Source organism: Solea solea, chromosome 5 (assembly GCF_958295425.1).
Source record: "Solea solea chromosome 5, fSolSol10.1, whole genome shotgun sequence".
NCBI classification, from domain to species: Eukaryota; Metazoa; Chordata; class Actinopteri; order Pleuronectiformes; family Soleidae; genus Solea; species Solea solea.
The window spans coordinates 404,737-422,553 of record NC_081138.1 but is presented as its reverse complement, the minus strand read 5'-3'; the positions used below and the strand labels follow the sequence as shown (position 1 = coordinate 422,553).

The 17,817-nt window shown below is 40.1% G+C and overlaps 2 protein-coding genes across 7 annotated transcripts; one reads left to right on the top strand and one right to left on the bottom strand.

Moving 5' to 3' along the window:
• Nucleotides 1-1,199: 1,199 nt before the first annotated feature.
• znf280d (zinc finger protein 280D) lies at nt 1,200-14,396 on the top strand. 6 transcript variants are annotated; one of them, XM_058629497.1, is made up of 20 exons: nt 1,225-1,514; nt 2,633-2,775; nt 2,984-3,189; nt 3,956-4,055; nt 4,154-4,378; nt 4,523-4,585; nt 4,699-4,805; nt 6,124-6,308; nt 8,309-8,466; nt 8,548-8,648; nt 8,725-8,871; nt 9,152-9,286; nt 9,544-9,761; nt 10,728-10,868; nt 11,307-11,372; nt 11,463-11,578; nt 11,750-11,774; nt 12,573-12,742; nt 12,785-12,904; nt 13,142-14,396. In XM_058629497.1, the coding sequence occupies exons 2-20, from the start codon at nt 2,640-2,642 to the stop codon at nt 13,543-13,545; spliced, it is 2,823 nt and encodes a 940-aa protein (XP_058485480.1). In that variant the 5' UTR covers nt 1,225-1,514; nt 2,633-2,639; the 3' UTR covers nt 13,546-14,396. The 6 variants fall into 6 exon arrangements, with proteins under 6 accessions (XP_058485478.1, XP_058485480.1, XP_058485479.1 ...); XM_058629495.1 differs by having other exon boundaries at nt 1,200-1,347; nt 12,573-12,904; XM_058629496.1 differs by having other exon boundaries at nt 11,753-11,774; nt 12,573-12,904.
• Nucleotides 14,397-15,266: 870 nt separating this feature from the next.
• LOC131459560 (testis-expressed protein 9-like) lies at nt 15,267-17,725 on the bottom strand. The gene is made up of 6 exons (XM_058629534.1): nt 17,488-17,725; nt 16,921-17,012; nt 16,666-16,839; nt 16,455-16,589; nt 16,087-16,221; nt 15,267-16,012 (listed from the first exon to the last, which is right to left on the bottom strand). The coding sequence occupies exons 1-6, from the start codon at nt 17,579-17,581 to the stop codon at nt 15,935-15,937; spliced, it is 708 nt and encodes a 235-aa protein (XP_058485517.1). The 5' UTR covers nt 17,582-17,725; the 3' UTR covers nt 15,267-15,934.
• Nucleotides 17,726-17,817: the final 92 nt, after the last annotated feature.

Below are 17,817 nucleotides of genomic sequence, written 5' to 3'. Positions count from 1 at the left end.
TCACATGAGTCAGTGGCTGCCGTTATTTATCAGGATTACATTTTAACAGAATTGTTTTGGGGAAGCATATTTTAGTGAACTTTTCATTGTCACATTGAAGGACATAATTGTATTTTTATGTTTCTGTGTCACAGACATTCAGCAGCGATACAGTTCAGTCAAACAGTACAAAGACACAGACCTGACACAAGACAGTTTTGTGTCTCTTTTGTCTTGTTTGAGACAATAAAACATTTGAGTTTTGTGTCTCTTCTCCTGCAACTTCTTGCCTGGCTTTATTTAAAAAGGATGTAGGATTTGTGTGACATGCGACGTGGACTACGATGCCACTGAGTAGAAGTGAATGTTGTTTGTTCAGAGAAATCTCCCTCTCCCAGGACGGACAGACGCATTTACTGTCATTTATTTATTCATAATTACTGCACATTAGATGAAGAACGATGAATGAAATCGATGCAATGCATATATAAAATGGTAGGAGGGAAAACATCAATATGAATGATGAGAGAATAGAAGGTCACAGATACATGTGGTGAAAGTGACTCATCCTTACAAATACATGTGTGATGACAGAGAAACACAGTCATCATTGTTACTGCACAGGTAAGATCATGATTGTTGTGTTTCACACACACAAATCACCGTCATGATGGTGACCCCATGGTGGTTTTTCATTTTACACTTGTATGCATAATTACTGCCCTCTACTGGATGAAACCTGCCTCTAGTAAACTGACTTTGCTATTGGCTGATGTTTTCCAATCATCAATGAACACCAAAGGAGAAGCAGATGCAATATTTGATAGTGAACATTTTATAGATATATTATTACATCGATGGGTTTTTCAATATATTAAAGCGCCAAAGAACGACATTGCCTTAGTTTGCATTGCTTGTGTTTGTCAACCCGGTTTCTATCATCTATGACTCATTGTTTAAATGACTTGATTTATGAACGATGACTTCAATAACATGGCCTGACACAACAAGCTCAAACGCACGTGTCACACTGTCACACTGTGGTCACATACAGAGGCTTCACTCGCCCTCCTCTAAGTTGATGTAGCATCAAAATAATCTTATTTATCGTACTTATGGGTGATAACCTCACCTGACCTTTACTGTTGTATGGTAATGACGGACTCCAGGCTGCGGGAGGCAGCAGTGCGCCACCGACGCGTAAAGTCTGCCACGTCAAAGCAGACGAAGAGGAAGTGTGAACAAGTGTTTCCGGGCTGAAAGCGCCTGCAGCAGAAGCGGCTGCAGCTGCACAATCGCGTTTTCTCTCCCGGTGTTTGTGGAAAATCGTGCTCGCAGCCTGAACTCTGCTCTCGAGACTTGTCTAAAGTGAGTTGACCTGGATGCGGCTCTGTCTGTCTGTCAGTGTGTGTGTGTGTGTGTTTGTGGGGGGGGGGGTACAGACAGACAGACAGACAGACAGACAGCAGGAACTAAGTCTCTGAGCCTGTGAATCCCAGTCTTTGTCCCCGCGTCCACCCGCGTCCTCCTCTCAGGTAAATACGAGCACACGGTCACCGGTCGTTAACGGCCCGGGGAACATAAACACGGTCTTAATGTGACAAATGAAATGAAATGAAAGGTTTTTTTGCTTCAGACCGCAGCCGTTGAGCCATTAACGTAAGCTAGTTAGCGTTGGTAGCTAATAACAACATAGCGCTGAGCTAGCACATGCTAGTGTTAGCTCGTAAGAGCTGGAGAAAAACCGCTGTTAGCTTTATTTATTTATCTATCTATCTATTTATTTATTCATTTGTTCATTTGTTGTAAAGTGTGAAGGAAACACATCAGCACAAACATTAGACTGTGGTCATATCTGTTCATTATAACACATTCTTCCTAATTACCCTGTCCCATTTAGTGCCACTGTCACGTTTGGTTAAGGAATCACATTCTTCACTATTTGTCTACTTTACACGTGCTTAGAATCTGTATTTTGTTATAAACAATGGCTCAAATATCGATGAGTAACTCAGGTATTTTAGTTGTAGTGAAACAACAAATAACTATGATCAGCACAGCTCTTCAGAGTTGTTTTGGTTCATTGCAGCAGTAAAACTACCTGTTTTCAGAGAGAAAGCATTGATTAACCATCTGCTCCTCACTAAATGACAGACAGACAGACAGACGCGAAGTCCTTAATTTGAGCCCATATTTCCCACTGAATTTAATTTACAGAGTAACAGAATATTGTACATGACGTGTTAGCGAACTATGATATTATAATATTATAATATGAAGTAACGTTTCATTGTTGTGTTCATAACTTGTTGCCTTGCATTCACACAGGTTTTTCCTCTGAAGTATGTTTCGGCATTTTGGTGCTTTTAAGATTCCTTTTTGTCTTGAGTTTATAAATTTAAGCTTAAAGGTTGAGCTGAAAATGTTGATGATTCATAAACTTAACATTTCCTTATAAGTGTGTAATCATAATTTTTAATCATCAAATTGCTCATATTTTTTCAGTTTGTCTACCCGCCACAGACATTTTGTTAGCATTAGTTTAAATATAAATATATATATATATATATATATATATATATATATATATATATATATATATATGAATATTAGTTGTGTCAAGGTAACTGAACATTTTGTTGTTCTGTTGCAGCTCCACAATGTCTGAACTGTTTATGGAGTGTGTGGAGGAGGAGCTGGAGCCGTGGCAGAAACGAGCCCCTGAAGTTCACTTGATAGAGGATGATGATGATGACGACGATGATGATGATGAACCCATCTTCGTTGGAGTCCTCTGTATGTTATTGCACATTTTTAAATATAGAAATATTAAGCATTTGACTCCTTATTTGGTTGACGTTGAAGCTGGTGGATGAAATTTACTGCTGTTGGTATTAATAGATATAATCATAGTTTATGAAGCGATCTGCTAGCTCCTTACTATAAAAGACTAAATATCCTCCTATTGAAGTGTCTGTTTTTGTCCTTTTGTATTTTCTTACAGCAAACAACCAGAAGAGTAGTGAGCCTAAACCTCCACCTCCGCAGGGAAACAGTACAGCAACACAGGAAATAAAGCAGCCTGTTCCTCAACCAGCCATCAGCTCCCCACCAATGATGCTGCCCCTGAATATCGCTCGAAATGCAGTGACTACCGTCGCAACCACTCTGACAACAGTGACTCCACAACCCGTCATTGTCAACAACCAGGTTATTCCCTCATAACAAGCTAGAAAAACAACAAACCATAGGTGTTCTTCCACTACATAGTCCCAGATTGCCTTGTCATGGCACGGCTCAACGCTACATGGTTTAGTTCATTTTCCATTACTATAGCTCCTCCTCAACGTGGGCGGAGTCATCACCGCACGACTGCATGAAACTGCCGCGACTTTGTTTTACACATGACAAACAATCGAGCGACTAGTGACTTGTAAAGTAGTTTTCAGCATAAGTGAATCATTAAATTGAGTTAATTACTGACACACAGTGGCAGGGTTTGTGATGCCGCTCGTCGCTTGCGGTCACCGGCTTTCAGCACTGCTGTCTCTAAATAAACCAGACTCCTGTTAAATATTGAGATTTTAGACATGATCTTGCTAAATGTTGGAGATTAATGCATGTTGTCAGGATGTATTTTTTTTACTGATCTACCGTTTGCAACGAAGCACTCACGCCACTTCCAGTGACGGAACTCTGACCAATCAGTGGTCTGCAGTCTGATGACGTCGCGCATAGTATCAGCTCCGCTCGCTTGGAACCTTGCTAGAGCAGGTCCTAAAAAAAGTACCAGGTACTATCGTTAATGGAAAAGCAAAAAAACGTGCCGTGTCTTGCCGAGTCGAGCTGTGCTGGGACTGTGCAGTGGAAACGTGCCAAATGTATTGTGCTTTGGTTTGTCTGGAGTGATATAAGTTGATATTCTTGATTCATGATGAAGAATTACTCTAATTATGGATTTAAAAAAAAATTCCAGGGATTTATTGTCACGTCTCCACAATTGGCAAACAGTGGTGGTCTTATTGCCTCCCTTGGTAGACAGTATCCCCCTGGAACTTCGTTCACCATCGTACCAGGTAAAACTAAGCTCAAAGTTCTATGGGGTAGTTTTTCCATCCCCTCTCATCAGTGATTTTGTGTTATTTGTCTAATGACTTGTCTCCTCTGTTTTTAGCTGGTCAACAGCAGGTTTTTCAGCAGCTCAGTACAGGCACTGTGATACCTGGTGCTGTCCACAGGCCTCAGGTCCAACATATCAGCAACAACATTGTGACGTTGTCAAACGTCCAGAACCCAACTGTGTATACAACTCAAGCTACTCACCTGCAACCCAACCAAACGGTCGCCCTCACGCTCCAGACCAACTCTGAGCCTGTACAGGCTAATTCCACCAACATAGGTAATCGCCTCAGATTCAACTCACTTTTACATGCCGTATGATGCAGTGCTGCACTGTGTTTACATATGTTTATTATGTCAAATAATCTCCTGGCAATTATTAAAATGTACTTTGTTTTCTTTTAATTCATACGTCTCAAATCAGGCAAGCGAGTTTTGCCACCGCAGCAAACGGACACCGTGGAAAAAAGAGCAAAGCTAGATCTCGGTAAGTGTCTGTTAACAAATCTCAAATCTTTATTATTGTAAACAAACACTGAACCTAATCATTCCTCTGATGTTCTAGTATCATATCATTTGTACCTGTTTTTTTTTTTGTAGGGCCACCTGAACAAATTTCAAAAGCGGAAAACGGAGTTGTGAAGAAGAAGTGTCCTAAGTGTCAAGAAGAGTTCCTTACACCAGGAGCGCTGACATTTCATATGATGGTAAGATAAACTGGTGGAAACAAATGGCAATCGCATCATCAAAATATTAATGTTAGACAAACTTATGAACCCAGGCATCTACACAAGTTAAATCTACAGCGGTTTCTTCACATCCTCTAAACATCTGGTTAAAGGCGACATAGAATGCTTGTATCACACATATATGTTAGTTATGGAGGTCTACTTACATATATTAACTTGTTTTCATGGTTAAAAACCTCCTAATCGCTGCAAACGAGCCGATCAAAATATCTCCTCACTGACGCTCTCGTCAGCCGCGCTGTTTCAGACCAAAACCACACCCCCAGAATGTGGACTGTGTTGTGATTGGCCAGCCAACGAGAGCTTTCCCACTGTCCTGTGATTGGCCAGGTACCTGGAAGTGACGTAATAGATAGGCCAGCTCTCAGATACACAGCTCCCCCTCTGGCACGGTGGATGCTCTGCATCTCAGCAGCTACAACGAGAGTAGTTCTTCTTCTTCTTCTGCGGTTGAATGTACGCAACCGGATGTGCCCGGACTAGTGCCCGCACCGGGAGGCGCTACGGTGGTGAGAGGAGTGGTGAGGATTTCTGATGACGACATCAAATTAAGGAAGTGCCGATCCGCTTCGCAGAGCCCAGGAAAACAATACAACACTATTTTCTCAGCAGTGGCTGAACTGTTTGTTCTGAAACTTTAGGGTTTCATAAACGAGGTAATGACACAGATACACACACACAAACGCAGCGTTAATTGGAGCTTCCGGTCTAGGTCACCTTTAAAGTCCAGTGTCAGGGGAGTTTGGACATCATCATGAACCATGCAGGGACACAGGGTGTGCGAGTGAACAAATCATATCAGCCCAAACAAAGATTATTGATCTTTATTATTAAGGTTGGATCATCATTCTGTGTCCACTCAAACGTGCGTCAGCCAGCACAACCTTTTCCAGTCCAGTCCAGACAAACTCTTGTTTTCATCATAAGAGACAATAAAGAAGATGTAACCATGGAAAGTTGCTTGAGTTTACATGAGCTCTCATGTCGACACCACATTCAAAGAAGACAAATTACTACTAAAATTGATTGTGATTAATTATGTGTGTGTGGAATGAGACTCTTGTTTTAGTAACAATGGAACTGCGGGCATAGACGTGAATGTGACCATGTGAAGTTGGTATGACCCAGCCCTTAACACACAGACACTACCTCACTTTATTGATGGCTATCGTGATGTAAAGAGGATTTAAACAAATAAGTTGTATTTTACAAACAAATCTCTGCTTTAAGTAAAATGTTGTAAATGGGTTTGAATCTTTTCATGTGTTTATTTCAGGGTTGCTGCACAAATCTTCAAAGTAAGGCTGCGTCAGCGCAGACCAGTGCAAACAAGTTCATTATGCTGGTCTCTGATTTCTACTACGGCCAGTGTGAGGGAGAGACGAAGAAGCAGGAGATGCCGAAGACCAACATGACATTCAAGTGCCAGAGCTGTTTGAAAGTTCTCAAGAACAATATCAGGTATGAGGATGTGTTTGTCTTACACTCAGTGAAACAACATGGCAGAAATGAATTTCCTCTGACTTTGCTTTGTCAGCTGAAACTATAAAACACAGCCAGGGCACAGTGCAGCTGTGAATGTTGTGTTTTATAACAATGCAATCATTCATTTGGAGGATACCTGACAACAGAAGACCCAACATCTGCTCTTTTCTCAGCACTTTGGAAGGAAAACTCTACCACTCTAGCTACTCATTTCTCATATTAAGTCGTTCCTTAATTTAACCGACAACAAAACCCCACAATTTCAAGTATTGGACATTAGAGTGAAACGTATTTAGCAGTAATGTGTTCATGTTAGACACAGTCCACACACACACACACACACACACAATAACCCCAGCATCTTTCAAATAAATATGTGTCTGGTAGCGTTGGACATGTTTGGCTCTCAGATGGATGACAGTATCACACCGCTTTCCCTCTTGGGTCTAAAGATGAGTAATGACTGTTAGTTTAGGTGTAAGAACTGCTCCTTTGATTAAATAACTTTTCTTCATAACACTGCAAAAAAGCTTCTGTAAGCTGCTTTTAATGGGGAAACACATTTGTACTGCGACCGCACTCTCACAGTCGGGGTCAAAGTTCGTCCACTTAAAATGTCTATTAGAGGAGCTGAGGTAGCAGAATGTACAGGCTGAAAAATGGGCCATGTCTTGTGAGGGCAGCGGTGGCAGGAAGCTGGGGCATCATTAGGTAAAGCAAAGATGTGTGTGTGTGTGTGTGTAATTGCTGATATTATAAGGGCCATTATACGCGCTTAGAACGTGAAGAGCACGGAGATGATCTCATTTATCTTAAAACCCTCTGGGACCTGGTTCATAACTGCTGCATGCAAACACCTCCATGAATATTTCAATTCTTTCCCCTGCTCCTGGACATTGCTTTTGTTATATTGTATTTTATTAGTAATTATTATTATAAGACCACAGGTGTGTAAGTTAGTGCCTTCATGCACTATTTTTATTTTCAGATAAAGGCGTCTGTGTCTCGTGCCCGTGCAGGCAAAAGTAACCCAGTCATTATTATGTTTACCCCTGAAAAGCAAATTCATCTTGAAACAACTGCTGTACCCATGTTTATAAGCTCTGTTAACTTACAACAGTGCTTTGGTTTATGTTCTCGTAACAAACATTTATACATCGTTTCCTCACACTACACTAGTTACTGAAAAGAAGCAACATTTTAGAAGCTGAAGGCGCCTAGATTTCCAATTTTTTCAGTAATTGGATACTAAAAGTATTTGCTGATTCATGTTAAATGGAACTATTAATTAAATATTCTCTTTGTCTCATTTAGGAGAGTTTATTGGCAGAAATTAAATATAGTACTCATAAGTATGTTTGAATGAGTGTATGAACACAAAGCATTAGTTTTTTGTAGCCTTAAGGACTTTGCACACCGGACACATTGTCTTCTTTTCTTCTTCTTTCATTCATTCTTCGTGTGAATTATTCTAGGGAAGTGTGTCATTAAATGATCACTACCTTGTATTTCCTGATGAAGAAGCTCTTCCTGTATCACACATTTGCTGTAAATGCTCTGAGTGACCTGAAGGTGTATGCTCTTTGAAATATTCACATCATTCTTGGGAAACATCCTTGTGCACTTGTCTAAATCTCACAGAAAATTAACAATAAACAGAATGTTAATCAATGGACTTAAAACACCTTTCAGAAGTGAATACTACTGCTTAAAAACCTGGTCTTTCAGCAACACTGCCAGTCCAATCACAGACAGTTTACAGTCTGTACAGTGTGACGCCGTCTAATCATCAAAGAGCTCGTCTCTGTTCACAAACACCAAACTGAGGCAGAATCATCATCATCATCATCAACAACAACAAAAATCACCTCAACTTACACATTGCAGCTTTTAATTATGTCACATTCATGTGTTACGTGTGTGTGTGTGTCACGTTAATGTGTTATGTGTGTGTGTGTGTCCACGCTGCTCTGCAGGTTCATGAACCATATGAAACATCACCTGGAGCTGGAGAAGCAGAACAGTGAGAGCTGGGAGAGCCACACGACCTGCCAGCACTGTTACAGACAGTACATGACTCCGTTTCAGCTGCAGTGCCACATCGAGAGTGCTCACAGCCCCATCGAATCCACAAGTATAACATTTGACACACACTGCTCATTATAGACTGAAATATTCATATTCCATTTCTAATTGAATGTCTTTTCTTTTGTAGCCAATTGTAAGATATGTGAGCTGGCGTTTGAGACGGAGCAAGTGCTGCTGGAGCACATGAAGGACAACCACAAGCCCGGGGAAATGCCTTACGTCTGTCAGGTCTGTCGCTCTTTACTGACGTGTGGTTTGATGTTTCAGTCTAAACACGTGCTCATGTTCTCTTCTGTGTCCACAGGTTTGCGATTACCGGTCCTCTTTCTTCTCCGATGTGGAGACACATTTCCGAAATGTCCATGACAACACAAAAGACCTGCTCTGTCCTTTCTGTCTCAAAGTTCTTAGAAGTAGTCATATGTACATGCAACACTACATGAAACATCAGGTATGGTGCATTTCATCCAGTAAAACTTTTTTATGAGTCTCGGAGTTTCTGTATTTTAAAGAGATTTAAAGCCCGATAACTTATATATGAACAAGAGTTTAAAGTTTCTACTAAGGTTGAGGGATTTGATTCTCTGCCCAGAAATGTAATGCAAACAAATCCCAGCTCTCGTCACCTGCTGTGAAAGCAACACTTTTATCTGCTCTGGAAGCAGTAAATCCACTTATCTGCTCATACTGTGTATTAATCACAGTGTTTTATGTATTTGTTTGTGTCTCAGAGAAAAGGAATCTTCCGCTGTGGGAAATGCAGACTGAACTTTCTCACCCAGAAGGAGAGGTTGGAGCACAAGACTCAAGTCCACAAGACCTTCAGGAAACCTAAAGCTCTGGAGGGTCTTCCTCCGGGTACAAAGGTCTGACATCACATCAGCACATTTACATTTACACACATTTAGTCTAATTCACTGTAAATTGAGTCTCAAATAAAAATGTCAAGTCTTATTTTAGTTGCTTTTTGTTAAAAGGTTGAAATGCAGCCACATTTATTTAGCATAATAACGTTTGACTCTGGATCCAATGATATGATGGCAGAGTTTGTGATGTGAGCAAATATGTATATCATGTCATATTTGGATTATACTGTGGTATAAACGCTGTTGTTTGCCTCCAGGTGACTATCCGAGCCTCCCTCACAGGAAAGACGCCTGCCACGCCCGTCTCATCGGAACACTGTGGTGTCACCGTCACCCCGGAAAAACAAAGCAAAGCTGCGCTCAGTGCGTCCAAGTCTAAGCTGAGCGTCTCTGCAGCTGCTAAAGGAAAGACGTCTCGCAGCAAGAAGAAAGAACTGCAGAATTCCAAACACAACGTGTCCCTCGACAATCTCAGGTTTTTAACACACAGATCAGAGACAGAGATACTACAGCTGCAACTCTTTGTGTTAGTATGTAAACCCTAACACACTTCAAACAGTCAATCAACAAAGGCCAAATCCATTTTTATCAGAGGCTTCAGGTTTAAATTAAAGGGAGATGAGACGTGGAGGAAGAAGGTTGCATCCAAGGTCAAACGACACGTTTTTTATTTATAGTCCAGTCTGACAAACATGGTCCCGGTCAGCAGCAGGAATCTCTTACACAGGGTCACAGTTATACAGTGTAGTTTCATAGTGAGCAGCAGTCAAGGACAGGAGAAACTTCAACAACGTGTTTTCATTGAGCTCTTAAGTTTAAACAAAGAAAATAACAGCATGAGAGAGTGGTTACGTTTCCATCTTTTCCTCCTCTTCTAACATAAAACCTACACACAGCTTCTGATGCCAGGGTTTATTCACCGTCTTCCTCTTCATGTCGGTCATGATAACTGAGTTGGTGTGATAACAGTGATGATCAGAATCAGAATCCGCTTTATTGGCCAAGTATGTGAACACATACAAGGAATTTGACTCCGGTTTTATCCAACACACGCTGTACATTAAACGTAAACATCAACATAACTTAACATTCATTCAACAAAAGTGAATAAATAAGGTGTCCAGAGGTCCGGTCTATTTTTAAATATATATATTTATGTAAATAAACGATAAGGTGCAACTAGTGAATGAATAAACATAAATAAACTGGTCAAGTGTTCAGTAGTGTGACGGCCTAGGGGAAAAACTGTTCTTGTGTCTAGCAGTTTTGGTGTACAGTGTTCTGTAAAGCAGAGAAATACATAAAAAGCCCTTTAGTAAATAGTGGGGTTTCTTTGTGTGTCGAGAGTGTAATATTAAGACTCTTTAGCTCTGTGCTAGTTTTTGGTCACATGATGAAGGCTTTTGAACAGTTTTGCGCTCTTTATTTCTCCCATTTTCAGCGCCGGTGGAAGAAGTTACACATGCATCGAGTGTAATTCACGGGTCGACCACTTCTTCTCTCACTTCCCAATGCTGTCGAGTTGTGGTGCGTGCAAGTATCAGACCAGCTGCAAAGTTTCCATCGGAAATCACATGATTAAGTGAGTAAAACAGATCACGTGATTAAGTGAGTCAAACTGATCACGTGATTAAGTGAGTAAAACAGATCACGTGATTAAGTGAGTAAAACAGATCACGTGATTAAGTGAGTAAAACAGATCACGTGATTAGGTGAGTAAAACTGATCACGTGATTGAGTAAAACAGATCACGTGATTAAGTGAGTCAAACTGATCACGTGATTAAGTGAGTCAAACTGATCACGTGATTAAGTGAGTAAAACTGATCACGTGATTGAGTAAAACAGATCACGTGATTAAGTGAGTCAAACTGATCACGTGATTAAGTGAGTAAAACAGATCACATGATTAAGTGAGTAAAACTGATCACGTGATTGAGTAAAACTGATCACGTGATTGAGTAAAACAGATCACGTGATTAAGTGAGTAAAGTTAAGTTAGTGCTTCGTTGTCTTTACAGGTTTCATAGCACCGCCAAAAACAGACTTCTGAAGAAGGATCCGAGGAAGAGTTTGTCGACGCTAAAGTGAGTCTGCAGAAGAACAACAATAATAATAACCTCAGTATGTTGAGTGTGTGTGTGAAGGTGAGAAAGCATCTTGTTGTTTTTCCTCAGATTAACTCTGGTCTGTCTCAACTGTGACCTCCTGGTGGACGCGTCAGGCGGTGACCTGATGACCAAACACTTGACTGATCGACCAAATCACATATGCAAAATCATTCAGGAGAAAAGTAGGTCTATTTTGTGGGTGTGTGACGGTGTGATGCACATTCTTACTCCTGTGTTCTGTTAAGTTTGTGTTGTGATCCAAACACAAACACTGCTGCTGGATCACAGGGAGAACTTTCATGTTTGATTTTTTCTTAGGTTTCTTTAAATAGCTGTGTTTTTGTTTAACCCAGCAGATATCAAGACCAAAGATCAAGCGTGAGTAAAAAAAGAAACATGAAACATTTTTATTCTGTCTTTTTTAAACAACAGAACATGGATATAATGGAAGTAAATCAGCAGAAGGCAGTAATGCAACGTTAAAGACCAAAGAAACCTTTGTTAATGTCTTAAAGGGGCACTCTAAAGGATGAAATGACATGTAATGTAATGATAGCACAGCATTTATGCAGTCTGTTGAAAAGATCATTTTAATTTCACCAGCTTTTTAACACACCTGTGCAAAAAGCACTCGCATTTCTTTTTAAATCGGATTGAATTTGGAATTACGTATTTCAAAGTTTGCTCCGCTCATTTTTATAAACAAAAATATTTTTTATGACTTGTGCACAAGTATCACTTCTTAGTGATATACAATGAATCATAACTTTGACTCAACGACACAAAAGAAGCCTGAAGATATTTACTCCTGCGGCAGTTTACCAAGGTTTAAATTATACAGGGAAATGTCATAATAAACAGTTATAAGTCTCAAGTCCATGACATAACATCTACAGTATCGATCAGCTATTATTATTAGTCATATTAATATAAAGAAAAAAGATGAATTAATTGAAATAGCACATGGTTTTCTCAGGTTTTTGTCAAACCTCCATAAGACGTGAATAGAGGAGGACAGAGTCCACCTCTGTGTCACATGACTGAAGAGCCCCTTTAATCTTCCACATTCCCAAAGAAACGCACTAATCTTAGGTTTAGCTGCTCTGATGTTTATGAACGTACTGACGACGACAAACCTGAAGATGTGCTTTTGTTTTGCTGCTCTGTCTCTCACAGACTCACCGTGGCACAGCCTGCAAGTATCCTGTACCTCATGACATCAACTGCTGCTCACAGACCACAGGACGTCACATCTGGACGTTTGTCTGGTGATGGCGTCACATCTGGACATTTGTCTGGTGATGACGTCACATCTGGACATTTGTCTAATGACATCACATCTGGACGTGATGATGTCACATCTGGAGGTGATGACGTCACATCTGGAGGTGATGACGTCACATCTGGAGGTGATGACGTCACATCTGGACGTGATGACGTCATATCTGGACGTTTGTCTGGTGATGACGTCACTTCTGGACGTTTGTCTGATGACGTCACATCTGGACGTTATGATGGTGTCACATCTGGACGTTTGTCTGGTGAAGGCGTCACATCTGGACGTTATGATGGTGTCACATCTGGACGTTTGTCTAGTGATGGCGTCACATCTGGACTTTTGTCTGGTGATGATGTCACATCTGGACTTTTGTCTGATGACGTCACATCTGGAGGTGATGGTGTCACATCTGGACGTGATGACATCACATCTGGATGTTTGTCTGGTGATGACGTCACTTCTGGAGGTTTGTCTGATGACGTCACATCACAACGTTTGTCTGGTGATGACGTCACATCTGGACATTTGTCCGATGATGGTGTCACATCTGGACGTTTGTCTGGCGATGACGTCACATCTGGACGTGATGATGGTGTCACATCTGGACGTTTGTCTGGTGATGACGTCACATCTGGACATTTGTCTGATGCCTGCATTGATCAGTCAGCGCCAGAGCTGAAGTTAGAAGCCGGAGATCAGGGTTCCTCTGAAGATTTGATGAGAGGAGAAATCCAGCTGTCGTCGCTGCCTGCTGTGTCGTCTTCCTGTCCATCGGATGGCGCTGTAGAGCTGTGTGATGGAGCAGTAAGTGACTCGGAGAGTCCAGATGTTGGAGAGCAGCTCCCTGAGCATGAGACGAAATCTGAATAGCATCTGTACATCAAACACCAGGACCACGGTCTTAACTCAAAAAAGATTAAAGATTAAAAGGAAGCGATTAATGGTCCACACTTCATGTCGTCATTTCTTTTCCAAACATCAGACGTGCGATGATGTCGCTGAGGCTCAGAAACGATGCAAAACTTGTTTCTCCTGAATGTTCTGTGTGTATAATACTTTATCTTTGTGAGCATTGACATAGATACGTCCACTACTGTCTCATCTGCCCCATAAATGAGTTGGAAACAAATATCAGAAAAACTTGAACGCAGTGCTCGTCTGTCTCTGCTCCAGCGTCACATTTGATATGCTCTTCTTCTCGAAGTCTATATTTAGGTACACGGCAGCATATTATTAAGAGAATCTTTTTATAACATTTAGTTGGTTTCTCTCTCTCTCTTGTGTTGAATTTGAGCTGTGATTTCCTGTAACTCCTGGCGTTTGTGTCGACCTGCACTGATGAACAGGTGCAGTGAGGATTCATCAGTGACCACAGAATGTAGCTTTAAACACGAGCACATGTACAGCAGATAACGACGTCCTTTAGAAAAGTCACTTTAGTCAAACACATGAGCCTTGATGTTCCCAGATGACCTTTGTTACAGAAAGTGATTCATAAAACATAAAATGATGTTTGCTTACTTTGTTTGGCTCAAAATCTAAAGTTATTCTTTTTAAGCAGATGTGTAAATACGTCCTCGTCTGTGATGACACTGTAAATGTAACCAAAGTCTTTCAGTACATTCCTCTCTCTAAATATGTTTTCATCAGATCTATAAACTGATGGCTTTGGATCAGTGGGTTTTTTCTCGTTTGTAATGTAAATAAATCTTAATTCAGTCTTTCTGTGCCGTGTTTTTCAGAACGACGAATGTCCACTGATTTTCACTGAAATCCTCTACAGTGGCTCTGCAGCTTTGAATTTAACTTTTTATTCTTATTTAGAGATCAACGTGAGAAATACAAGTGTTTTTATTCTTGGGCAACTAAACTATGCGTCACATTCTCGTGTTTGTGTCAAATGCAGCTTTAACTCAGTCATCACTAATACACTAAAATGTATTATATATAACATACATGGTGCACCTGTCTCATCATATTAATATTTTTCTCCTGACTGAGCAGAAGACGAACAGATCAGTGAAGAAAGATTTATCCTAGAATATTTACCTAAGGTATGAATAAACGTCATGGATCATAAATCATTTTACAAAGCATCACAGGTGTTTAAAGACACAGTCGTTCATCAGTGTACATTTGATTTGATTTGATTTTGGTCATCGATTCACATCATTTTCTCTTGTAAATAGGTTCAACATGATTGTGTTCCATGTTAAACCTTTTTGTTTCCCTGGGGAATCATTTGTCGTTACACCGGAGTGTCCTGACGGAGCTGCTAATTTATGTTTACGTCACTTTGATTTCTTTATATATATAAGCTTTTTGTTTGTCGCTCTTAAACGATTCTATCATAAGGCACATTGCTTCGTGACGTGCTGTTAAACATGCCGGTTCAATTCCCGTTGTGCAGGTAACTTTCAGTTTGTTAAATTGTCGTAAAAAACGGACTTTTATGCGTTAATTGATGCGTGGATTAGCTTAATGCTAGCGGCAGTTATTACGGGGTTTCCTGGCCCCGTGAGTTTGAGCACGGGTTGAATGAATGATTAATATGTGAGTGAAATTATTGTTATTATTCTGAGTGTGAAAAGGTTTGTTTGTTATGAGGTTTTTGTCCTAGATTATTGTAAAAAAAACTTTATAAAATGAGTTGAAAACTAAGGCGAATCACTGCACTCTGTCAGCGTGTTATAGACTTTACTGAAGTATATATTTTATATACTCTCTTTTTATTTAACGAATCTCTTACATTTGATCATTTCCACATGTATTCATAAATAGTTTTAAATGTATGGAGCTTGAGTGAGAGACTGTGTGTGACGTCACTCAGAAGTCAACTCCTGTGTGTCCTCGCTCAATAAAACACACAAACTCATCGGTTACATAAACACTGATGTACGACTGTCAATGAGACAAATATATAAACTGTATATAACTAAAACTATAAAAACAAACAAGGGTTCAAGATAGAAGCTTTGGACACTTTCTAAAAATGCAGTAAAAAATATTTTTGTTAATTTGTTAATTCAATTAAAACTTTGTTTAACAAGGGACAAAGAAAATGAACACATTTAATTCCATTTGTATAAAATTGATGAATATTCTTGCTCCACATTTGTTTGTCAGTGATTCAAGTGATTCAGACACATTTAAGTTTTATTGCATTTTGAAAAAGAATCCTAACATTTTTCTGGAAACGTAGTTTGTCCATTCTTTACTTACTTTTTCACTAAATAAATGAATGAATGAATAAAGAAAGTTAAACGCTGAATCTGTGCAGAGCCTTCGTGAACTCGTCCTCTGTGAACGACAACAGTTTGGCAGCTTCTAAATGCAACTGAACACAAACAGAAAATTCAGGTTAAAAACTTAGACAGAACATTTTAAACAGGTTTTTTATGAAACGCTCACCTTCTGTTTTTTCAGAAGATCAATGAGTCTGAGCTGTTTCTTAAATCCCACGATCAAATCTGCTTTCTGCTTTTTTAACATTCTGTTTTCAGCGAGGACATTTTCTTTACTCTGGTTTTCCTCCTTCATCTTGTCCTGATTTCATAAGAGAAAATCAGTTAGAGACAATTTTCACCTGAAAAACTTCATCTTGTATTTGTTTTGCTTTAGAAATCCAGATGTTCTTGAGAAAATACAAGGTCTGTGTGCTTCAGTGTCTGTGGTGTCTCTGGTTCAGTGTCAGTGGTTTTGTGTCGGTGGTGTCTGTGCTTCAGTGTCAGTGGTGTCTGTGCTGCAGTGTCTGTGGTGTCTGTGGTGCAGTGACTGACCTTGTTGATGTGTGTGATCTTGCTGAGTTGAGTCTTTGTCCTCTCCACCTCCTCCAGAGCTCTGTTCAGACGAACCTCCATGCTGCTGTGAGCAGACGCTGCTTGTTTGCTGGATCGGTTCAGATTTTCTATTTCCTGCAGGAGCAGAAACACGTGGAGCTCATGACCAGTCGACGATTGTTGTTCACAGGTGAGAACATGACAGTCAAACCTTGTTTAAAGCAGACACTTGTGTTTGAAGAGCCTCAGATTTTCTGTCAGATTCTTTCACTGAAGCTTTGTGCTTCTCCATCTGTGTTTGCTGAGAGTTGATGGTCTTCTGTAATCTGGATCGATCCTCTTCAAGATCCTTCACTTTAGCTCTGAGTTTAGCATTTTCATCTTCCTGCAACAACAGAGCAGAACTGTTACAATTCAAACAGTTGATAAATGACGTGTAAACTTAGTTTGATTGATTGTTTGTTACCTTCTTATAATTTTCACACAAGAGCTGATCCAGTTCTTCGTGTAAAATCTCCACTTTAGCCTTGAAAACTCGTATTTGAGCTTCAGAAATACCTGAAACAACAATATCATCATAATCAACATAATCTTCACATTCACAAAGTGATGACAAACGCGTCTCATCTGGACTTTGTGTGACGGCAACAGCAGATCAAACATTGTGTTCCATATTATATCATTGACTGAACTTTGTAGTTCAACACGGTCGTGATGAATTAAAGCAGAATTCTCACCTTTTAAAGGTGCCGTCTGTAACATTTAAGAGGATTTATTGGCAGACGCTGAATATTGTAATTTATAATAAAAGTAATGTTGCCTTTGTCGTGTTAGACCATACCGTTCTTTGTCACTGGCCTTGCTTTACAGCGCTGCCATCTTGGATCACCTGTTGCTATAGCAACCCAAACTGCTGTGTGTGTGTGATGACTCAAACAAAGAAGAACACCATGCTTTCTGGCCTGTGAAGGCCACCGTAGTTCCCTGACACACAGGTGAGTGATGATTAAATGTCTTCTATGAACTCTTTTACCTGCTCCTACGTTGTCTCCAACATGGGACACGTGATCGTCCACAGCGTCTTCATGAGGGACGGCGTTGTTTGTCTTCTCCTCAGTGTTGTTCATCGTCTTTGACCTCAAACACTCGTATGTTATATTTGTTTATTAAAATGTAACAGTAACACCTTAACCTTTATTTACCTTCATCTCTTTGTATATGAAAGGCAAAGATCATGTGAGTGAATTCCATCCAACCTTTCATCCTTTAGTTTGTGGACGGTGGAAACAAATGACTGTTGTTTCTAAATGTGAGAAACAAAAGAGACAAAGTGTTGTAAGATATTAAAGAAGATGCAGTGACT

Coding starts and splice junctions, on each gene's coding strand:
- znf280d (XM_058629495.1), top strand. CDS start 2,640: ATGTCTGAACTGTTTATGGAGTGTGTGGAGGAGGAGCTGGAGCCGTGG. Junction 3,190..3,955: donor CCGTCATTGTCAACAACCAG/GTTATTCCCTCA, acceptor AAAAAATTCCAG/GGATTTATTGTCACGTCTCC. Junction 6,309..8,308: donor GTTCTCAAGAACAATATCAG/GTATGAGGATGT, acceptor GCTGCTCTGCAG/GTTCATGAACCATATGAAAC.
- LOC131459560 (XM_058629534.1), bottom strand. CDS start 17,581: ATGAACAACACTGAGGAGAAGACAAACAACGCCGTCCCTCATGAAGAC. Junction 16,222..16,454: donor AGATCACACACATCAACAAG/GTCAGTCACTGC, acceptor TTATGAAATCAG/GACAAGATGAAGGAGGAAAA. Junction 16,013..16,086: donor ATCTTCTGAAAAAACAGAAG/GTGAGCGTTTCA, acceptor GTTTGTGTTCAG/TTGCATTTAGAAGCTGCCAA.